We start from the raw sequence: 22,724 nt of genomic DNA on the forward strand, positions 1-22,724 counted from the left end.
ATCAATACCGCAAGCACAGAAAAAAGTCCAGGTCAGACAATGGCGTAACACAGAAACACTACCACAAGTATATAAACTATAAGAAAGTCTAAATCAGACAATAAAGTTATTCGACCATTTGAACACCTCATGATGACTTGATGGTCACTTAAACACAAGAACGCTGATGATGTTCACAAAGAAATAACGACATCAACATCAGCACTTCAACAACAGAAGACAAAAGCAACTCAAGCAAACAAATTCATAAAGTTTGAACTCACAAATTTTTTTTAAAGATTGAACTAATAAACATTAATTGGCTTTGTATAACCATCAAGATCATCAAAACTTGTACAAAACATCATTTGTCTACCTATTTCACGCAAGCGAAAAAAACCTTAGAAACTAAATGTATTCACATTTGATGGACTAACTCATTGACTTTATGTAATGCATTTGCAAACTGCATCCATTATATTTGTTCAATTTTCTCTACAACATACAGAAAATATGTAACACGAAGAAAAGGGGGATGTAGTGAACTCTATATGTGCATGTACACAAGGGGTTAATGTGTAATCAGTAGCACCACATGATGACTCGAGAGCTGGACCAACAGGGGTCTAAAAGGTAACCACATTGGGTGTCTGGCTCTCTCTTGGGTGCACTGTGACCAGGGCAATAGCAGACTCATTCAGATGGCTAGTGGAGTTACGTATAGTTACCGTAGTTAGATCTTGTTAACCTTATCACTAGTATCAAAGTTAAAGTAAAGAACTCATGCAATTATTGTTATAGTTACTCAATAAACCTTTTGTTACTACTGGGCGAGTTCAAGTCTTCTTCATCGAGATTCAGAAGACCTCATCATTAACCAAGGTTTGAGCAGCACTTGTTACCTACCACACAGGTAACAAAACATCGTGTACAATGAATTATCTTCTATTTGTCATTCAGGCACAGTATTCTCTTGTCTGATACAGTGTATGGTGTTTCAACTGATTAACCACATCCTGTGTACAGCAACAACAACAATTTGCATTTATATAGTGCTCCTAATGTCCAAAGAAGGTTCGTAGGAGCCACATAAGGAAATATTCAGGAAGATTAACACAAGCTTTTTTTTTAAGAATAATTTTTCTTGTCACAAGTAGGCTTACATTAACACTGCAATGAAGTTACTGTGAAAAACTCCTCGTCGCCACACTACAGCGCCTGTTCGGGTACACTGAGGGAGAATTCAGCTTGTCCAAATGACCTAACAGCACATCTTTCGGGACTTGTGGGAGGAAACCGGAGCACCCGGAGGAAATTCACACAGACACAGGGAGAACGTATAGACTCCGCACAGACAGTGGCCCAAGCCAGGAATCGAACTTGGGAGCCCGGTGCTGTGAAGCAACAGTGCTAACCACTGTGCTACCGTGCCGCCCATACCATCACGCTTGGTGAAAAAGATATGTTTTAAGGAGTCCCTGTAAGAGAAAAAACGCGGAGAGTGGCAGAGAGGGTGGTTGGGGGGCGGGGGTTCAAAGTTCAGAGACAAGGCAGCTGAAGATGTGGCCCCTAGTGGTGCAGTGAATATAATGGGGGCTGCGCGAAGAGGCCAGAATTAGAGGAGCATGGATATCTCAGAGCGTTGTAAAGTTGGTGAAGATCACAGTGAAATGCAGGGGGCATGGCCATAGAGTGATTTGAAATCAAACATGAGAATTTTAAATTCAATGCATGGCAGGACCTGGAGCCAATATAGGTCAGCGAGCACAGGGATATTGGTGGAACAGGACTTGGATGCAATTTAGGAGATGGACAACTTGCTTCAAGTTGCCAGTGGGTGGAACCGTCACTTGTGGCCGTAAACAATGTTCTCCTGTCTGTTAGCAGTAAGCAATATAACTCCTCCCTGTTATTCTGTACAATCCTGTCTGTAATAAGCCTTAATTTGTCCCTTATAGCACTAGAAACATTCTAATCTAACTGAAATTGTCTGGCACAAATTTTAAAAATGGGGTTTTTAAAAAGAGAAGATTAAGGAAAAGCGAAAGGTTAGAAATATTTATTGCACTGAAAGTTTGAAGTGTTCCCTCATTTCACATGTCCGTGATGGTTTGGCTGTACTTTCTACTTCCTCACATGGGATAGCTAAGAAATTAAACTTGCCTTTTGAAGATCAGCCAGTGTTATACTGGTGTTGTGCAAATTTACTACTTTAAAAAAATAATTCTTAGCATGTGAGAAGACCAGCAGTTATTGCCCATCCCTCATTGCCTTTGAGAAGGTGATGGTGAGCTGCCTTCATGAATTATTGTGATCCACACAATGAAGGATGTTGACCAAGTAGTACTGAAACCAATATATGCCCAAGTCTGTATGATGACTGATTTAGAGGGAAACAATGACCCTAACCACCTTTCACCCCTTTGTCCTTCTAGGTAGAAGATGACGCGTGTTTGGGGTGGGAGGGGTAGCATACAGCCAAAAAGGGCATTTGCGACAACCTATTAATTCTACATGCTGCAGCCACTTTATACTGATGGTGGAGAGGATGAATGTTTAAGGTGGAGGAGGATTGGCCGTCAATCCCGGGCATTGCTTTGGCCGGTGGGTGTTGCTGAGGAGTGCTGTCGCGCTGGCACGCCCAGCCACGGACGTGGGGTTTGTCCCATCATATTCCTGACGTGTGAAGAAGGCTTGGGAAGTTTGGTGAGCTACTCACCATAGAATGCCCAGCCTCTGGCTTGCTAGTTACGTGGCTGGTCCTGGTTGTGTTTCCAGCTGATGGTGATTTGCAGAACGCTGATGTTGGGCAATTTGTCTCTGGTAATGGCTCATGACTGTCTTTTGGAGGGCAAATGGAAGAACGCAGCACACTATTGCTACGGAAAGAATTACAACTTCACAGTTCACTTAAAATAGAGAGAAGTCACAGCAACACAAGGCGGTCTCTATAACTCTGAGCAATGTTTACTCAGCTTGCTCTCACTGTCTACCAACATTTCTGATGGGAGGCAGGGAATGGGCTTGTTAGACCTAATGATCTTCCTGAAAACTCTTGCATCATAAGAAAAACACTCCCACTCAGCTGTCTAACTGCTTCAACACAAACTAGAGCTCACTGAGGGGCTTGTCAGTAAATGCATTTCCCCACATGGCCTTTGGCTGGAGGTACCAGGGTGGAGAGAGACTTACTCTTGTCCTAAATCTCACCACCATCAAAACTGTCAGTGGGAAGCCTGCCTGTGTTCCCTACTTCTAGTGAAATGTCAATGCTTTTGAAAAGAGTCACTTAAGATTCCACCAGAACTAGTCATTGGGGTGGAAGTGGTGGAGGTGGAGGTGTTGGTGGGAGGGGGGTTACTCTTAGAATGTGGCCTAGCATGTCGACATCATAGCTAAAGTGTTATACAGGATTGTGCAGTTTTTAAAATAGTAGTGGAGAGTACAAAAGAGAGAAAACTATAATGAAACTTTCTAAAATGTTTGTTCGGCCCCCTTTAGTCCATTCTAATAATGCATTTTCATTTTAGCGCAGTTTTAATAATAGGGAACTTGCTCAAATAACACTGCCAGCCAGAATCATGATTTTCAATTTTCAGCAAGGTGAGGTTTCCCACATGCTCGTGATCCATAGGGAACAGTAATCCGGAGATGACAGATGGTGGGTGGATTGAGGTTTGGGAGTGGTCTAGTTGCTCCACCATGTTCCCGAGTAGGATTCAGACGATGGTTCCTACTCCAAATCCTGAGCATATCCACAAACATGGCGGGGTCCTCGGTTTTGTATATGCGGGCCTTCAAGTTGGGTTCATGCCTCCTGCTGACCTCCCACTCAGGATCAGCCTGGTCACTGCTTCCAGGTTCAGGTTTTTAAAAAAAAGAATCATTCATGGATGTTGGTGAGCATTTATTGCCCGTCCATAACTGCCGTTCGGCTTAGTGGCTTGCTCAGCCAGAGGGCATTTAAGAGTCAACCACATTGCTGTGGGTCTGGGGTTACATGTAGGCCAGACCAGGCGAGGGCATCAGTGAACCAAGTGGGTTTATACGACAATCAACATGGTCACCATTAAACTTTCAATTCCATATTTTCATTCAAGTCAAATTCCACCCTCTGCCATTTTTGGATTCAAAACCCAGGTCCCAGAGCATGGGTCTCTGGAATACTAGGCCAGTGAATATACCACTACTGCCTTATTCTCCAGGACAAGGTCCCAGCCTCAGCCTGGTGACGATACTAGGACAAGCTGTTCAGGTCCAGGCTGGTGTCCACTACCAAGTCCCGGTGCGAGCCTTCCTGCATCCAGATCTTAGCCTGGTTCCCCCAACTTGAAGAGACACTCCTGTTTCAGGTCAAGAATATTTCTGGCAGCTTCCTCTGTGCTGTATTGTTTCAACTGGTGTCCAGTGTGGTTGCTATGAGCAGGTAGGAAGGCAGTGGGGCAGTCCTCAATCCGGAGCAGGAAGCTAAAGTAATCATTTTAATTGTTTTCATATGGCAAAATTCTGTTCATTGTACCACATTTTCTTTTACTTTTTTAGGAACATATGAGATGTGAGGGATAGCCGCACTGTCTACAATTCTGGGTAGCACGATTTAGGAAGGACATGAAGGCTTTATCCTTAAGCTAAAGGTCCAGAGATGATTTCCAAGAATGAAGGACTTCAATTATGTGGCTAGATTAGGGGCTGGGCTGTTCTATACGGAGAGGAGACATTTGAGAGGAAATTTGATGTTTAAAATCATAAAGGGTCCCAGGTGCGGCATGGTGGTGCAATGGTTAGCACTGTTTCCTCACAGCACAGAGGACACAAGTTCGAATCCAGGCCCCGGGCCACTGTCTGTGTGGAGTTTGCACATTCTCCCCGTGTCTGCGTGGGTCTCACCCTCACAACCCAAAGATGTGCAGAGTAGGTGGATTGGCCCTTAACTGGAAAAGAAATTGGATACTCTAAATGTATTTAAAAAAATAATATAACAGGACAGACGGAGAGAAATTGTTCCCATTTGGTGCATGGCTCAAGGAGTGGCGAACTCTGTTATAAGGTGAATGCAAAAGAGCCAATGGTGGCATGAGAAAAACTGTTTCCATGGTGAGTGGTCACTGCCCGGGATTGTGGTGGAGGCAGATTCTTTTGGGGCTTTCTGAAGGAAATCGGATAAGCTCCTGATGATAAAAAATTTATAGGACGATGTGCAAAGGGCAGGAGAGGGGGGCTGAGAGGCTTTTGTAGAGGGCTGGTGCAGACACGATGGGCAGAATGGCCTCCTTCTGTGCTATAACCATTCTATAATTCCAAGATCCTCAATTAAAATTTTTGTTGGGTCTTTATCAAACTTGCCTTCACTGCCATCCTTGAAACTTCCTTTCTAAAGCAGTTGAGCACGAATAACATTGATATCCTTATTTTTACAGATATAGTTGCTGAATTTTGACTGTTCAGCTGACCTTAAACAACGTCCTGTCTGTCTTCTTGTCTGTAAAACTTTGTCCATACCTCAAAACGTCATCACTATAAATCCCAGTATCACTACTGTTAAAATGATTCAGTATACCACCAGTATTTTAGAACCCACAGAACCACAGGAGTCTGCAGCGCAGAATATGGCCACTGGGTCATCGTGCTTGTGCGAGCCCTTTACTGGAGCATTGCAGACTTAATCGCCCTGCGCACCCCGCCCATCCCTCCTCCTTGCCCTGCCCTCTCCACAACCTGGTTTCATCGCCTATTTAAAACATCTATCTTTACTTCCCTAAAATCTGCCATGATCTCAGCCTCAAGCACTTTCCGTGGCAACGCATTCCATGCTTGAACAATTCTCTGCATCTTAAAAAAAATCCTCTTCAAATTCTCTCATTGACAGTTTTAAACTGACAAACTTACAACCAAATTCCCTGTTCGCCCTATAAAACACTTCTTTGCTTCAGTTGAAATAATTCCAGTCTCTCCTCATAACTATTATTTCCATCCTTGGCCTCATCCTGATAAACCCGTGATGAACTATATTTTTCAGGCTCTGTCTACAATGTCCAATGTAGCACATGCAGTACTCTGTGATCTAATCACTATATTGTACAAAGTTATCATAACCTAATGTACTCTTTTCACAACCTATCCCAGCCAAGACATTCATAAAACCCAAAGTGCTCTTTTGTTGCCTTTTTACACTGCCTGTATGTGAAGTTTCAAGGAATTCTGTATTCGTACCTGGGGTATCTGTTTCTCCACAATGTTCGGTGTCACACCACTGCATTTGTACTGCCATTCTTGTATTCCTACTGAATTGCAGTATCTCGCAATTCTTTGTACTAGGTTGAAGCTGCCAAGCTGCTTGCTAAACCAGCTAACTTGTCCTTGTTTTTGTTACGTTTCTTTCATTATGCTCCTCACCATGTGTCAAACCCGCTATTTTTGTACTGTTAGCACATGTTAAGATTGCGCTGCCCGGGTCCATGAACGCTGCACTGATCCCCTAACTCTTACCCCATTTGCATGGGTTTCCTCCGGGTGCTTCAATTTCCTCGCATAAGTCCCAAACGATGTGCTATTCGATAATTTGGGCAATCTGAATTCTCCCTCCGTGTACCCAAACAGGCGCCGGAATGTGGCGACTAGATATTTTCACCACAGTTCTAATGTAAGTCTACTTGTGACAATAAAGGTTATTATTTTTTAAAAAACCTCCTCAAATCCGAGAACGCCCACCGACGCAAACATTTCCTCTCCCGGTCTGCTTGCCCATGCGGGTGTATTTTGTTCCGCTCTCGCATGCTTGCAACTTTTGGAGCAGGTCTTTTGTAAGGCAACTTATTGAGCATCTTTTTAACAAATCCAGATGCACTACATATTTGGTATTGCAAAATCTTAGGACACAGGAGGTGGCCATTCAGCCTATCATGCCTGTGACAGCATTTTGAAAGACCTATCCAATTTAACACCTCAGCTTTATCCCCATTACCTTGCAATTCAGTCCACTTCACATCCACGCCAAATTCCCTTTTGAAAGTCCCCAAGGGTTTTGATTCTGCCGCCATTCCATGCAGTGTGTTCCAGCTCTCACAGACTTCTGTGAAAAAGGGTTTAATTTCTCCTCTCGTTCTTTTGTTAACTTGAAACCTATGACAACAATACAATGAGTGGTCTTGGCAGGGTGGATGTGGAGAGGACGTTTCCTCTTGTGGGAAATTCTAGGACTAGGTGTCACTGTTTAAAAATAAGGGATCGCCCATTTTAAATGGAGGAGAGGAGAACTTCTCGCTCAAGAGGACCGTGAGTCTTTGGAATTCACTTCCTGTAAGGGTGGTCGAAGCAAAGTCTTTGAACATTTGTAAGGCAGAAGTGAATAGATTCTTGGTGAGCAAGAGGCTGGTAGGGCTCCCAGGGATAGGTGGGATGCAGATTTGAAGTTTCTATCAGATTAGCCATTAGCCTTATTAAACGGCAGAGCAGGCTAAATGGTCTACTCCTTCTCCTTGACTGTAGGTTTTCAAGCAACTAATCAAATCCCTATGATGAACTATAAAAATGAGAGAATTTCACATTATAACCTCTTTTCTGTGAAGATATTTCTTCTATTTCAACCTCTTTAATAGTTCAAAAGAAAACTGAACTCAATGCTTTAGAGCTCTAGAATCTAAGGTTAACCTAGATATACGTCTCTGAGCAATACCAAATGCATCTTTCTCTTTTTGCTCAGCCGGATAACCAAACGTTTGCACAATACTCAGGATATAGCCTAACTGGCAATCTGGGCAAAATTTAAATCACTCTCATTAAAGGCAAAATACAGTAGATGCTGAAAATGTGAAATAAATTTGGATTGCGTATCTGCCTTCCCATCTTTTATTTCCATGTTTGTCCTTTTGTCGTTTAATTAACTCTGTCTTGACCCTATCTTAGATCATTCTCCTTGTTCGCCCCCCTCCACCCCTTTCCTCTTTTCCCTGTCTTTGCATTTTCTTAAAAGCTGTTCATCTCCAACATTTTCTAGTTGACCATTGACCTGAAACATTAGCTCTGTCTCTCTCTCTCTCCACATCCACTACCTGCCCTGCTGGGTGTTTCCAGCATTTCCTGTTTTCATTTAAATAACTTGGTCTGATTAAAATTGAACCCTTTTGAAAAGCACTCCAACTCTTACAAGCAGTTTCACCCTGACTGCGTGGAAGACAGTGATTAAGAAGCTTAATGCTTTTACAATGATCCAAGAATATTAGAAATGAAAAATTGGAGCTGGAGATTCATGCAGCTAATGTAAACATTTAGCATCAGCATCGCAAAACCATGCAAACAAAAACCTGAAAATCCCACTTAGACAGCAGTCCCGGGTGACAAAAAAAATGTTTATGTTCCACACTGGAAAGTTAGGGATGAGAAAAGATATGCTTCAAGTTTCTGAATTTTTGCCATTGCAGAAATATAGCTATGTATAGAACAATGGTGTGAGAGGGAGCTAGGATGGTCTAGACCATTTTATGAAGTTAGGTTTAAATTGGCCTGCCATTGCTAAGCGGCAGGTGATGATAAATGAAGAATGCTCGGTGAGAAACTCAACCTTAACATAACAAGATGCTGCATTTGTACAGAAACTTAGAACATTGTTTCAAAAAAATCCAGGAGGCACCTCACAGGAGCATGAATCAGACAAAATATGACACCGAGACACATAAGGAGACACTCTGAAGAAACCTATGGTCACCTGTCCGAGAGGTAGGTTAGAAGGAGGGAAGGGGGGGGGGGGGTTAGGCAGGAAATTCCGGAGTTTAGGCCTTTGCCAGCTGAAGGTGCAAAAGCAATGGTGGAGTGATGATAATCAGAATAAAAGAGTGGTGTGACAATATTCGAAATGCAGGTAGGTCCTTTGAAGAGTAAAGAGTAAGATCTTGCTTCAGGGTGAATTGAAAGCAGGTGATGCTCATTGAAGCCTGGGCTTAAGAGCTGGGTTTTTCTCGAGTGAGGGGAGTTGCCTCTGGAATGAGAGAGGATCCAGAAGGGTGGAAACCAGCATTTGTACTGAACTATAGTATCACAATAGAACAACTGAGAATCATCAGAATCAGAATGTCTCTTGCTGCCTAATTCGGTGAATGGATATTCACCTGTTTAACATGGTCTGTATTACTCTTCCCCATATGTGGGGACACCCATTTTCTCTGATATACACATCATCAGGGTATTATCACATATGATACTGTGCACTGGAGTCACAACTCTGGCCAACGATACCCCTTTGCAAACCATTTGGTGCATATTGCCAGGCGCCCAGCTCCTCCACCCCACCCCTCACCTTTTATCCATTCAGCTGTTTTGTTTTCAACTGTATTCTACACTGTAGACCTCCCTCTACCCCCCTGCCCCGAGTTTGACTTGACAATACAGCTCTATACTGGAGAGACACAGATCACTAAAGGATCACATTGAATTAAAATTCTGCTACATTGTGCAAATTACTTTAACCCAGATATTGCCAACAGATGCAATACCACACAATCCCTGCTGGTGGTGCTCCAGAGCTATCAGAGATCACAGTAGTACCACAATTCTGTGGTACTGACGCGAGATGTTTATGTGTATTCTATATGCAAAAAAAATTTAAAAACAAGCCCAATGCCTCTCTTTTTTATCTGTTTAGTTCAATAATGAGATGCCACTTTCCAGGCTCTTGCATCACTCTCTAGCGATCTCAGAGGCCAATAGCTCTTAATTGACTGTTCGGTATGCCTTGCATCATCTCATGGCTGACAGCAATCTTGGCCGGGATTCTCCCCCAACCGACAGGCGGGCCGTGCCGGCACCAAAGACTGGCGTGACCCACCCCGGCGTCGGCCGCCCGGAAGTTGTGGAATCCTCCGCACTTCTGGGGGCTAGGCCGGCGCTGGAGTGGTTGGCGCTGCGCCAACTGGTGCTGAAGGGCCTCCGCTGGCCGGCACGAGTTGGCGCATGCGCGAGAGTGCCAGCGTTTTCTGGCGCCTGAGCAGAGCTACTGGCGTGATCCCTTCACATGCGCAGAGTGTTTCTTCTCCGCGCCGGCCATGGCGGAGCTTTACAGAGGCTGGCGCGGAGGAAAAGAGTGCCCCCATGGCACAGGCCCGTCCGCAGATCGGTGGGCCCCGATCATGGGCCAGGCCACCGTGGGGGCCTCTCCTGGGGCTGGATCCCTTCCCCCCCCCCCCCCCCCCCCCCCCGCGCCCACCCAAGGACTCTGCAGGCCGCCCTCAGAGCCAGGTCCCGTCGGTATGGACCTTGTGTATTTCACGCCGGTGGGACCGGCCGAAACCGGGCTCGGCCCATCGGGGCCCGGAGAATCGTTGGGGGGTGGGCTCTGCCAACGTCCCCCGACCGCCGCGACGTGATCCCCGCCCCTGCCCAAAAACCGGCGTTGGTTAGGCGGGGCGGGTTTCATGCCGCCCCCTGGCGATTCTCCGACCGGGCGGGGGGTCGGAGAATCCTGGCCCTTGTGACCATTTTCAAATGTTGACACACCATTTGAGAAATCACATTGGTTCAATAGCGAGAAACGCGCGTGTGTTCCTCTGGCACAACAGTTTTTGTGCGCACGGAGGATTCAATAGGGTGAGTGCTGCCGGTAGGTCCGATTTGAGGAACGGCAGGCAGCAGGTTTAATCAGCAGTTGATAAAAGCAAATTACTGCAGATGCTGGAATCTGAAACAAAAACAGAAAATAACGGACAATCTTGACAGGTCTGACAGCATCTGTGGAGAGAGAAGGGAGCTAACGTTTCAAGTCTGGCTGACTCTTTGTCAAAACTGGAGAGAACTGGAAATAATCCAACTGCTCCACCTCCACCTCCCACACCCCCCACCCTACCACACACACACAAACACAAAGAAACACAGCAGTTTAAATCTGACCCAATTCCAGTCTCTCCAGCTTTGACAGAGTATGACACACAGGTTTCCCTGACACACGGCAATCTTCGAACCACAGTTCTTTAACATTGACTAACAATGCAACTAATTAGTTTTTTTTTAAAATTTAGAGTGCCCAATTATTTTTTCCAATTAAGGGACAATTTAGAGTGGCCAATCTACCTATCCTGCACATCTTTTGGGTTGTGGGGTTGAAACCCACACAGACATGGGGAGAATGCGCAAACTCCACACGGACAGTGACCCAGGGCTGGGATTCGAACCTGGGTCCTCAGTGCCGTAGACAGCAATGCTAACCACTGTGCCACCGTGCTGCCCTGGAACCAGTTAGTTGCATTGTTAGTCAATGTTCAAGGACTTACCGATAACTGGCAAAACAATAACTTTGCTGATTTATAGATCTCTTTTTGCATGAGTACTTGATTTATTTTGGAGAGTCAAATGCAGCAGAGTGGGCCAGAGGTGAGGGCACAGACCACAAAGACCTCATTGACATAGGATTTAAATTAATAACTAGTGATGTCCCACAAGGTACTGTGTTGGGACCGTAACTATTCCCTATTGATGGCTTAAATAACACACGAACAAGACACATATCCAAGTTGGCTAAAGACACAAAAGATTACTGACATAGTTAATGGCATAGAAGTGAGAGACCTTGATGGATCAGGGGAGTGGACAAAACTGTGACAAATGGGTATCAGTGCAAGTTTTCCATTACAGACCAAAAATATCTGATATCTGGAACAAGGAAAATTGGGGGCCCAAAAAGATTTCGAGCTCCAAGTACACAAGTCACCAAAATGCAGCAGTCAAAAAAAAAATCCAAAAGGTTAATAGTACTTAACTCTTTCTTATAGCAGGGCAGAATATAAAGGGGAGGAAGTTTTACCAAAGCTACAAATGCCCTGGTTAGACCACATCTGGGCACTGCGAAAGGTTCTTGGCACTGCGAGCAATTCTGGGCACTGTGTACAGATCTGGGCACTGCGGGTGTTTCGAGGCACTGAGCACAGTTCTGGGTGCTGTGTTTAGTTCAGGGCACTGTGGTCAGTCCTAGGCACTGCATATAATCCTGAGTACTGGGGACAGAGTTGGATACCGCACCTCAAAAAGGAGACATTGGTCTTGGAAGGAATATAGCACAAATTCACCAGTCCGTTACCAGGGCTCCAAAGATTAAGGGCGTGATTCAGCTGCCTGGTGTCGGGACGAGGCTGTTGAACCTTGTGAGAGGCCTGAGTCGAGATTTATGACGCTCGCAATGTCTAGCGGTGCGTCATGATCTGGATCTTGCTCACGCTGGGCGAGATCCAAGTTCATTCAAATATGCGTTTGCTGAATTCACCCGGAGCTCGGGATTCACCAACCTCACCAATGAGCCTCAACCGGATGGCATGTGGTACGGATTCACAAAGTCATGAACCAATCATGATGGCGCCTTGAGGGTCTTGCTGGGGTGTTGGGGCTGCCAAGTGGTCGGACACTGGGCAGGGTGACACCGGCACACTCTCTGGCATATGGGCACACTGGCACTGCCAGCCTCGCAACTTGACATTGCCACCCGAGCACTGCCAAGGTACTGACAGGCTGGCAGGGGCACTGCAAGGTTACCAGGCTGGTAGTGCCAATGGTTCCATATGCCAAGTTGCTCATGCCAGGGTTCGGGCCGGGGGGGGGGGGGGGGGGGGGGGGGGGGGGGGTGGGGGGGCAGCTTAACCATTAGAGGTGGGGTGAGGGGGAGCCAGAGGACCCCGTAAGAGGTAGGTTGGGTGAAGTGAGGGGTTCCTGAGGCCGTAGTGGAGGTACACTGGTGGGTTAAAGATCAGGCCTGCCTTTAAAAATTGCGCCCTGATCTGTGAGTAGGGCTCCTGCACTGGTGAGCTCCGACCCGTATCACTAGAAGGGTGCCACATCCAGAGAGCGCAAGTAAAAGTCAAGAGAATGTAGCCAATGTAGAGGGGGATGACCCGGAATATAATTTTGTGCTTTAGTTTGGACAGGGCAGCCAGCCCCGTATGACAATAACCATTGGCTGCTTGGAAGGAAATGGTCTTGTAGATACAGGTGCATCTGTCAACGCCATTGGAGACTTTGTCTCATCCCCTGAAAATCAGGGAACACAAAAATCTTCCCTCTCAGCAGCGACAAAACACTGAATGTCTTCAGGACCTTTGAAACACCAGAACAAATGCTGTATTTTATGTCATATCTGGAGAATGAGACATGCTTACCAATTTACATAGCAATTGAGCTCCACTTGACTGCAGTTCCCATGCACACCAATGAGAATGCTGCTCACTTTACTAGTATCAGCAACATTGAAAGGTGCGACACACAAGTTGCATGTAAACCCTATTGTGCTCCCAGGCAAGCATCAATGTGGTCGCGTATCATTTCATGTCAGAAAGCAGAGGGAGAACAAACTTCCGCACTTAATTGAGCTTGACATAAATGAGAAAGTGGGGGGGTGAACCTACTCCTTTGGTCTCGTCCAGACAGGTCGACAAGAATCAATGTTGTATGCAGTCATCAAAACAAGCCACACAATGAGAAAGACACTTAGTATCGTCAATCGATGATATTGTGATGCTGAAAACTTCATTAAACTTGACTTCAATGCAAGCTACCATCAAATCAAACTTGTAGAAGAATCAAGGTATCTTACAGCATTCTTCATCATTTTAATATTTAACATTTGGAGTCAGTTCAGCAGCTGGCGTACTTCAGCATATGCTTCAGGCTGCACTTCGAGGGGCTGAAGACATGCTGAACATCAAGTGATGATAATCCATCTACTGGGTTTCGCCCCCACAACCCAAAAAATGTGCAGAGTAGGTGGATTGGCCATGCTAAATTGCTCCTTAATTGGAAAAATAATTGGGTACTCTGAATTTATTTTTTAAAAAGAAAAATATATTCCCATCTACAGACACTCACAGGTCCATTCAAGCCGTGCCTACACATGGATTGGAATGGATTGGATTTGTTTATTGTCACGTGTACCGAGGTACAGTGAAAAGTATTTTTCTGCGACCAGCTCAACAGATCATTAAGTACATGAAAAGAAAAGGAAATAAAAGAAAATACGTAATAGGGTAACAGAAGGTACAGAATGTAACTACATACGCACTGGCATCGGATGAAGCATACAGGGGTGTAGTGTTAATGAGGTCAGTCCATAAGAGGGTTGTTTAGGAGTCTGGTAACAGCGAGAAGAAGCTGTTTTTGAGTCTGTTTGTGCATGTTCTTAGACTTCTGTATCTCCTGCCCGATGGAAGAAGTTGGAAGAGTGAGTAAGTCGGGTGGGAGGAGTCTTTGATTATGCTGCCCGCTATGCCTGCATCATCTGAGAGAATGTATCCCTCACCTTGAGCAAAGACAAGTACTTGGTCAATGAAAGCAGAATCAAATTCCTGAGTCGTGTGTTTGACAGCGAAGAGGTATCACCTGATTCATGGGTAGTTGAAGCCTTTGCCAACTCTGAGCATCTGACAAACATGCAGGAAGTCCGGTGTATGTTTCTGACTCTTAGAAACATACACAGAAAATAGAGGCAGGAGGAGACCATTCGTCCCTTCAAGCCTGCCCTACCAATCATTATGATCATGGCTGATCATCAAGTTCAATACCCTGATCCCGCCTTTCCCCCATTTTCCTTGACCCCTTTAGCCGCAAGAGTTCTATCTAATTCCTTTTTGAAATTACACAATGTTTTGGCCTCAACTACATTTTGTAGTAGTTCACAGATTCACCACTCTTTGGGTGAAGAAATTTCTCCTCACCTCAGTCCTAAAAGCTTTATCCCTTTTCTTCAAACTCTTCACATACTACCATCGCTTAATTCCTGACCTCGCTAAGTTATCTGCCTGACATTATCAGTGCAGCTTTAGATGTTCCAGTGGAACCAATGATGGTCTTTGTTGCCAGTTAAATCCAAGAAAAATGTTAAGCAGAGCACCAGGAAATCCTCATTACATTCATCAACTTGACCAAAATATTTGACTAAGTAAATCATGAGGCTCTATGCAGAGATTTGTATATTCAAGGATCTAGCCAGAGATTTGTATATTCAAGGATCATCATTACAACCCTGCAACTGCTTCAGGATGATATGAGTGTCAGATCTGCAACAGATCCCTTCAAATTCCAGACTGCAAGGCCAGATGATGTCCCCATAAAATTTACAATCTACCTGACAGTGGCTATTCTACTCAAATATCAACTGCCCTCTGGAGCTCATTAACCTCAGTCACTTCTGTGCCAAAGTTAAATTGACCACTATAAACATGCACAATCTAGAGTTTGCAGATGACTGCAATGGCATAGCCCACTCTGCACCAGATTTGAAAACCACTCTCAATCTCTTCAAACGTGTAGACAAGAAACTTGGTCTGTCCCTGAATGTCGCCAAAACAAAACTTATATACCAACACAAACCTGATCAGTCAAATGTTCCACCTCCCATATATGCTAAAGGAGAGACTCTGGAATATGTTGAGAACGTCCCAAACTTTGGCAGCCACCTCTATCAAAAGGCCAGCATTGACGAGGAGGTGTGACATGAGATTGATCGCTCTGGCTCTAATTGTCTACAAACTACAGCAGGGAGTGTTTGACAACAAAGACTTGAGTCAGTTAACAAAAATCCTACTGTACAGAGCAGTTGTCGTCACCACACTCTTGTACTACAGTGAGACTGGGATAGTGTATAAGCAACAAACCAGAGTGCTCAATAAATTTGAAAGAGAAAATGCTGGAAAACCTCAGCAAGTCTGGCAGCATCTGTAGGGAGAGAAAAGAGCTAACGTTTCGAGTCCGATGACTCTTTGTCAAAGCTGTGACAAAGAGTGATCAGACTCAAAATGTTTCAGATTCCAGCATCCGCAGTAATTTGCTTTTATTTTGCTCAATAAATTCCCTCAGCGATGCCTCCACCACATCCTCCAGATTCAATGGGCGGAGTAACTGAGAGTGCTTCTTGAAGCTAGTTCCACCAGTATTTGGGCAAAAGTCCTGCAAAATCAACTAGAATGAATTGAACATGGTGTGTGTCAGCGTCTGGAAGGTATCTGCCCCACCAGGTCCTGTTTTCTGAACTTTCAAATGTCCATCGTTCCTGAGGAGGACCAAGAAAATACTTCAACGACACTCAGAAGTTCTCCTTGAAGCATGACAGCATTGGCATTAATGACTGGGAGGAGCTGGCTACCGATTGTTCAAAATGGCGACAACTTGTCCATCAAGATTCATCGTGCTTTGGGTCCAAGTGTCTTCATGATGAGACACAGCAGCAGCAGAAGAAAGCAAATGAAGCTAATCCTTCTCTCTGGACTCCACTATCTTGTGGGACATCCTGTCCCATGTGCAGAAAGGTCCACGGGGAGAGAATCGGCCTGTTCAGTCTGGTGAAGATCCAAGTCAGAAACTCACCACCCTGAGCAGACATCATCCTCGAATATCGAGCCAGCCAAAATCACCGATGATCTCTGTCCACCTATGCCATCTGACAAATGACAGCCCCAAGTGGGAGTGGGCTAAATCATACAAACGGGCTGTGGATCAGGTCAAACAAAAGTTTCAGCAAGTTTCACAAATTCTAATTTGACCCATTAGAAAACCACCCAGCTAGTTGGGATACAAGAGTTGGGCTTGGACACAGTTCCCATGCAGAAAGGCAAGGCAGGTAACCCACCAATTGTTGTGACAGTCAGCCAATTATTAATGCTCACTGAGCAAAGTTAATCACAAATGGAGAGAGAAGCCCTCTCAATCACATGGGGTATCTTACACTTCCATCTCTAATTTTATGGAAGTGAATTTGAAATAATAACCAATCACGGACGACTAGGGAGCTTTTTCAACAATTCAAATAACAAAGTACCCACTCGATTAGAGCATTGGATATTCAAAACTACAAGGGAGGAGTTACGTGTTGAGTATCTGCCAGGAAAACCTGTCAATGGATTATCTTTTGTGACGTCCATTACCAACAGTATGTCCTACTAGTCATGAAGAAAACGAGGGTGCTGCTCCAATTCTGACATCTTACTTGCACAACCCTGATTTTCATCACTCCAGCTCCACCACTGATGGCCATGTGTGGTAATTGTCCCTTTAGGGGCAACACAGCAGAGTTAGGGTCACCTGGTTTGAATAACCTTTTGTGCTGTCCTTAAAGGGACCATCATCACACCATGCTATCAGCTGCCAAGGCCCTCAGCTCTGGTATTCCCTCCCTGAATCTCTTCACCTCCCTTTCCTCTTTTAAGTCGCTCCTGAAACCTATCTGCCTGAGGAAGCTTTTAATAAACTGTTCTGACATTTTCTTGTATGGTTTGATGTCAAATCTGTTTGACCATTGCTTCTGCAAAGTACCTTGGGACATGTTATGAAGTGCTGGTATAAAAAAAACAAGCCAAACTAAATGCAAAATACTGCAAATTCTGGAATCTGAAATGAAAACAGAGAATGCTGGAAAAACTCAACAGGTCTGACAACATCGCTAGGGAGGGAAACACAGTTAATGTTTTGAGTCCGACTCTTCTTCAGAATAAAAGAGAGGGAATATGTGTTGGATTATATACTGTATGAGAGGGGGAGGGTACACTGTACAAATACAAGCTGCTGTTCTCCCAAGGGCAACAGTTTTGGTGGCATGAAAGCAGTTTAGGTCTCGGCTCACACATGTAGAATGGATATTTGATCCAGACCCTAAAGGCTGCCTTGGAGCTGTCCACCAGTCAGGCCAATGAGGAGTGGGGCCAATTGTATTCCAGATGTGGTGGGAGAGGGTAAAAAGATCACTGATACTCAAAATAAAAAAACACAACGCAAAGTATCACTTCCCTTCGTTCAGGCCACCATGTCCATATCACCTCCACCAAAAGTAACAGTAAATATTATTACTGGATTCCGACAGTATTACTGCCAGGATGTGTTGGCACATTGCAACATGTGAATCTGATTACTGCATTTTGTGAAGATTTCCTGGCAGATTTTCGAGACTGGCAGAATTTTTTAAAAAAGCACAAAGCACAGGAGACCAGAAGCAATAATATCTCAACATATTCTCTGCCAGTATGATGGATAGGAGCTTTATTTAGCTGCGGAAAAGCAGCAATGACGTCGTTAGCTGACCGAGCAGAAACGACTCTTGCAAAATGGAAAGTTCTAGTCTGGAGCATTCTGGTACTTCTTCTGCTAGACATCAGGTCTCACTTGAACACTTCCCCATTTGCAGCGTGAGTACTTAGGGATGCACACAAGTAGCTTCCACCAAACCTTCAAGTGTTCCACCCATAGATGTGAACCCAAGCAAGTGGAGGACAGTATGCTATTTGGCAACAGGATGCATCACGGCCGAGCCCACAGCAAAATGGCGACCGTCAGAAAGTGAAGGCCATTGAAGCAAGTCAGTGAAGGACTGCCAGTGACCATAACACAACTCAGTACCTTCAGAGGGAAGAAAATACATCGCAAAACAGAAATGGGCATCAGGGAGATCAATTCCACTCGCCTGTGCAGTGAATGAGAATTCCAAGGGCAAATTTCTTAATTCTTCAGAGACTTGTTTGGAAAATCAATGTAACTTTTGGAACAATTGGAAGGAAGAAAATATGAGAATATGTAAAAAGAAAAAGAGCAATTAACTCAGCAGCAAAGCAGAGAAAACTCCTCGCATGTTCTCTATTCAGGATTCTTCAAACCCACCCTCCCCTACTACACCAAAGATAAACATGCCAAACTCCAAAATATCACTGTAAACTTCCTACATTTATATATCTTAGAACCTGCCTTCCTGCACACAAAGTTTGCACATTCTTAACAAGTCAGGATTCCAGTTCCGCAAGTCATTGTAACGCCCTACTCTTGTCTTGATCCAGAAAACTCAATCCTGCTTCGAAACACATTGTGCTTTGAATATCTTCATTCCACAGTTTCTTCCATCGTGGATCCTGCAGGGAAACCACAATTCTGTCTCAACTCAAATCTTGCTCGAGACACCTGCCTGGTGCATTCAACTTCCCGCTGTGGTCTCACTGCACCCTCCTCCACCATTACAATGAAAATGAACCCGCAAAATAGTAATATGCTGGAAGGGAAGGGGGTTAGAACGCTTCATAGTCCGAGCAGTTTTGAGGAAGGGCGGGAGATTAGTGAGGAGACAACAGAGTCTTAGAATGCAGAACCTCTTATGCTTAAAGTACCAGCTTACCTCACACGACTGGATGCAGTGGATAAAATGGGGATCTGGGTACCATTGCAGCATTCCTGTGCACACCATACTCTGCAAGGAAACAAACTCACGATATTTCATTTGAGCTAACAATAAGACTAGAAAGTGAAGATCATAAAGAATACACTTGCTTTAATATGGCAACTTTTGTGACCCTCGGGATGTCTCAAAGTGCTTGACAAACAACAAAAGTATTTTGAAGTTTAGTCATTTTTGTAATAAGGGGGGAAACAACACAACCAATTGTGACAAGCTTGTGCACCCAAGCTGCCATTCATTCAGAAGGATAAATGTTGTCCTTTGGACCGTCAGATGCTTTTGATCAAGGGCAATTAAGTGGAACATTTCACAGAGGCCGTTGTCCACCATCATGTCATCTGCTGCTGTTACCACTAATTCCAGGTGTTCTGTGCGAGCAGTTTGGGGCAATATAACAGCAGGTTACAGCAATGGATCAGTTCAAATGGATCAGATTTCCAGATTCTACAACTGAATAAAATGTCGGGCTGAAAGTCTGGGCTACTGCTCACTTGCACCAAGTCCTGCTCAATGCCATGATCTGCACAGGTCTCAGCCAAGGCCAACACTTCATGCTCATCTTTAATTGTTCTCGAGAAGGTGGTGGTGAGCAGCCTTCTTGAACGGCTGCAGTCCAAGTGATGTAGGTACACCCACGGTGCTGTTAGGGAGGGAGTTCCAGGATTTTGACCCGGCCACATTTTAAGGGATGGCGATATATTTCCAAGTCAGGTTGGTGATTGGTGCCCCCATGTATCTGTTTCCCTTGTCCTTCTAGATGGTAGTGGTCATGGGTTTGGAAGGTGCTGTCCTGTAGATGGCACACAAGGCTGCCACTCTTCGTCAGTGACAAGAGGGAGTGAACGCTTCAAGCGGTGGATATGGTGCCAATCAAAGGGCTGCTTTGCCTTGCATGTTTTTGAGCTTCTTGAGTGCTGTTGAAGCTGCACTCATTCAGGTAAGTGGAGAGTATTCCATTACCCTCCTGACTTGTGCCTTGTAGATTGTGGACAGTCAGCGAGGAGTGAGGTGATTGGATCAATGCCAGATGGTCCATCTGGTTAATTTCTTTTTGACTTTTATGTCATGGTTTATATAACTGAGTGGCTTCCTAGTCCATTTCAGAGGGCAGTTAAGGGTCAACCACATTGAGTCTCAAAACGCACGTAGGCCAGACCAGGTCAGGGCATCAGATTTCCTTCCCGAAACCAGGGGCGGGATGCTCCGCCCCGCCGCACCACATTTCTGCCTCACCACGCTGGCGGGATGCTCCATTTCGCCGGCCGGTCAATGGGGTTTCCCATTGTGTGGCAGCCACACGCCGTCGAGAAACCCCCGGGCTGCTGGCAAAACGCAGCATCTTGCTGGCGGAGAATCCCGCCCCAGATTCTTTTTAATGACAATCCGAGAGTTTTGTGGTCACCATGACTGAAACTAGCTTAATTAAATTAAAATTCTACCAGCTGCTGGTTCTGGAGTTTGAACTCATGACCTAAGTTCATTCATCTGGGTCTGTGGATTACTAGTCCAGCACAACATTATCACAACGCCACTGTTCTCATGGCGATGCCAGTTGATGGATAAATATTAGCCAGGGCTTAGGGAGAATCTCTCCTGTTCTTCAAAATAGACCCATTGATTGTTTATATCCACCAAAAGGGCAGATGGTACCTCAGGTTTAGCCAAATCAAAAAGACACTACCTCTGATAATGCAATGGTCAGGTTCATCCTGGGGTACCAGATGAGAATGTGCTTTGACTGATCCTCAGCTAATACAGCTTAACAACAATTAAACTGCAGTGATACACAATTATATCCCATTTTAATTCTATTCCTGTCTTGGTGCATCTAGAGCTGCCCTGCTGTGCAAATTACCAAGCAAGACACAGAGACATGGATTTAGGAACTGTCCAGTGTCCCAAAGCGGGAGAGACTAGAACAATGTTATTTGTCTCCTTTACTGAAGTTTCAATTGTGTTTGGATAAGGTTTTAGGGAGACCATCGGTTCTGCAGCACTTCATTCCTAAGTGTCCAACATTCGAGACTGACCTCCGAGTAGTACCATCACCGATATCACGGGTGGAATGGGGTCCTGGAACGGGCGCCGATGCCGGAGTAAAACACTTTCGTTTTTACTCCGGTGTCGGCACTTAGCCGCCCATTGGGAGAATCCGGCCCCAGGACCATGAAACTCTTGGATGGTCATTAAAAACCGATCAGATTCACTAATGCTCCTTTCAAAAAGGAAATCTTCTGTCCTTATCCCATTTGGCCTACATGTGATTTCAGACCCACTTCAATGCGGTGGACTCTTAACTGCCCTCTGAAACGGACTAGCTCAGTTGTACCAACCACAACAGAAAAGTGAAAAAGAAATGAAACCAAATGCACCTCTGGGCATTGTATTGTCACCGGAAAAGACAACGCCAAACCCAGGCCTGTCCTGCAGTCTTCCTTGCCAACATCTGGGGCCTTGTGCCAAAAATGGGATGCTGTCCCACAGGCTAGTCAAGAAACAGCCTGACATAATCATTCTCTATAGCTTCTGTCCCAAACTTCTCCGTCACCATTCTTTGGGTCTATGCTATTCTGGGAGGGCAGACCCATCAGAGGCGGCGACACTGTGGTGTACAGGGAGTCCTCAATATTGACGCCAGACCGCATGAAATCTCATAGCATCAGGTCAAACATGGGCAAAGAAGCCTCCTGCTGATTATCACCTACTGCCCCATTTCAATAAGCACATGTTTCACAGCTCAGCGGAGTGCAGGGCAGGCAATAGATAGTCATCAAAAGCCCAAACAACGGGAGGATTTATTTTTTGTGTCCCTAGGCCAAAGAATCTGAAGGTGTGTGCGTACATGCTGCACGATGGACAGAGCACAAGTGAAAACACAACTGACTCTCACAAGAACCTGTGAAAAATGGAGCAGACGCCATTACCGACAGCAAAAACCTCTGCAATCTGGACCAGGAACTGCCCGTGTGGGTCTTGTGTAAAGCTGGCCCCTATTAATGTGATTTATAACCTGGTACTCATGTAATTTATACTGTGCTTATTTCACATTCCAAGTGTCACTGCCTTATTGTGCTACAGAAAACAGCCATTTCCTCAACCTTGGGCTGTAAAAGATTCAGTTACACAGGGAACGGTCAGTCAGGTACTTTGCCTTACATAATCAGCTTTCAATCAGCCCAGAAATGCAGACGTCAATGTCATTTTGTCACAGGCCTATAGTTGGTAACTCTGGTTGAATGCAACTCTGGAACCTTCATCACATGACCGCCAATATTTCTCTGACTAATAAACCAATGATGTGGAGATGCCGGCGTTGGACTGGTATAAAACTTCTTACTGTAATAAACCAATGTATTCAAAGAGCATTAATAGAAACCACATAATTTCTTTCAGTGACTGTTCTCCTGGGTTTGCTCGCTGCAGCACCCTGGAGATCAACCTAAGATTTCTGGAGACTCTCAGGGCATTGCTGAAGGGAACCTTACGACAATCCTTGTAGATGGTGGACAAGCTTTAGGGAGTCAGATGGTGAGTCATTTGGTCAGAATTCCCAGTTCTGACCTGCTTTGGTAGT

At 45.0% G+C, this 22,724-nt stretch overlaps 1 protein-coding gene across 1 annotated transcript in view; it reads right to left on the reverse strand.

Moving 5' to 3' along the window:
- The window catches only part of LOC119964909 (pappalysin-2-like), a 569,527-nt gene that overhangs the window by 89,658 nt on the left and 457,145 nt on the right, over positions 1–22,724 (reverse strand). Inside the window, exon 20 of the mRNA XM_038795012.1 lies at positions 19,091–19,162. Within this exon, the coding sequence (XP_038650940.1) occupies positions 19,091–19,162 (72 nt within the window). The remainder of the gene's footprint in view (positions 1–19,090; positions 19,163–22,724) is intronic.

The sequence above is a fragment of the Scyliorhinus canicula genome, chromosome 4 (assembly GCF_902713615.1).
Source record: "Scyliorhinus canicula chromosome 4, sScyCan1.1, whole genome shotgun sequence".
NCBI classification, from domain to species: Eukaryota; Metazoa; Chordata; class Chondrichthyes; order Carcharhiniformes; family Scyliorhinidae; genus Scyliorhinus; species Scyliorhinus canicula.